Source organism: Varanus komodoensis, unplaced genomic scaffold, assembly GCF_004798865.1.
Source record: "Varanus komodoensis strain SLA01 unplaced genomic scaffold, ASM479886v1 scaffold3789, whole genome shotgun sequence".
NCBI lineage: Eukaryota > Metazoa > Chordata > Lepidosauria > Squamata > Varanidae > Varanus > Varanus komodoensis.
In genome coordinates this window covers 11,613-12,704 of record NW_025335906.1, presented here as the reverse complement: position 1 = coordinate 12,704, position 1,092 = coordinate 11,613, and the positions used below count along the sequence as shown (strand labels likewise).

Here is a 1,092-nt window from a genome sequence, read left to right as displayed (position 1 = left end):
AGACTCGTGGCGGGCCACCCTCTTTATGAGGTGGGGCCCACTTTGGAGATTTCCAGGCACGCCAGGCCAGCTTCCCCTTCATGGGGAGGCCGGAGCCGAGTGCCAGATTAGACTCGTGGCAGGCCAGCCTCTTTATGAGGTGGAGCCCATGCTGAGGCGTTTTCCAGTCCCATCACACCAGATACCCCTTTATCGAGAGGACTGAGCGCAGCGTTGGAGTCTCCCTGTGCCAGGGAAGTGTTTCTTCATGCAGAGCACTCGACATTCCCAGCATGATTTTTGCCTGGGTTTGGACAGAGCTTGCATCTCTCTTCAAGGGGGACAGCCATGGTGGTAGTTGAGCGGATAGGGGCTCGGCAAGCCAGCCTTCATGGGCAATGCCTTGGTCCGTTGAAAAAGCGAGCTCCTATAGCATTGGGAAGAGAAGGAAAGGGTCCTGGGCCAGCACGAGGGAGCAGCCCCTTTCCACTAGGGGTCAAGCCAACACCTCCCCGCTCGGCACTGCGAATTGCGCCTGCTGGCAGCGGTGCTGTACGAAGAGGGTGCGGTCGGAGGCGGCTCCTTTGGCCATAGACACCAGTGCCGCTCACTTGAGGCTCTGTCTGGATGGGCAGGGTGGGGCGCGGTTCACCTGTTGGACTGCGGACCAGGCAGACCTGCCTTTGTCCCCGTGGTGTAGCTGTGAAGCTGAGTGGGGATTTGGCCCCACAGGGTGGCTGCCGTGAAGGCTTAGTGGGGGAGGAAAAGCAGCTTGCGTATACAGTGCAGACGGGAAATGCCTCCTGGCAAGAGAGCCGCTGCTCCGAATTCTTCTCAAGGCAGGCGAGCAGCCCCTGTGTGGGGGCGAGTGTGGGTTGAAGGGGAGCAAGGGCTGTGTCCTCCTCACGGGGACAGCTCAGCGCAGTTCTGGCTTAGATGCATGCCTGGCAGGTTCCCTCGCCATGAGACGGATCAGCTTAGTCCTCAAAGCAATGCTTGGCAGGCCGCTGCACACTTCCCCGCATTGGACAAGGGGAGACCTCTCTTGGAAAGAGTCCCAGCCTCGCCCGCCCTACAGGGTTGCTGCTGTGAGGATAAGAAAGAGCCCGGAGA

The 1,092-nt window shown here is 60.0% G+C and overlaps 1 protein-coding gene across 5 annotated transcripts in view; it reads left to right on the top strand.

The window, feature by feature from the left end:
• Positions 1–1,092, top strand: part of LOC123028530 — a 12,042-nt gene that overhangs the window by 6,438 nt on the left and 4,512 nt on the right. Inside the window, exon 3 of one of the 5 annotated variants that reach the window (XM_044440420.1) lies at positions 31–139. The exons of the other annotated variants lie outside the window; for them this stretch is intronic. Within the exon in view, the coding sequence (XP_044296355.1) occupies positions 31–139 (109 nt within the window). The remainder of the gene's footprint in view (positions 1–30; positions 140–1,092) is intronic. 5 annotated transcript variants of the gene reach the window in all.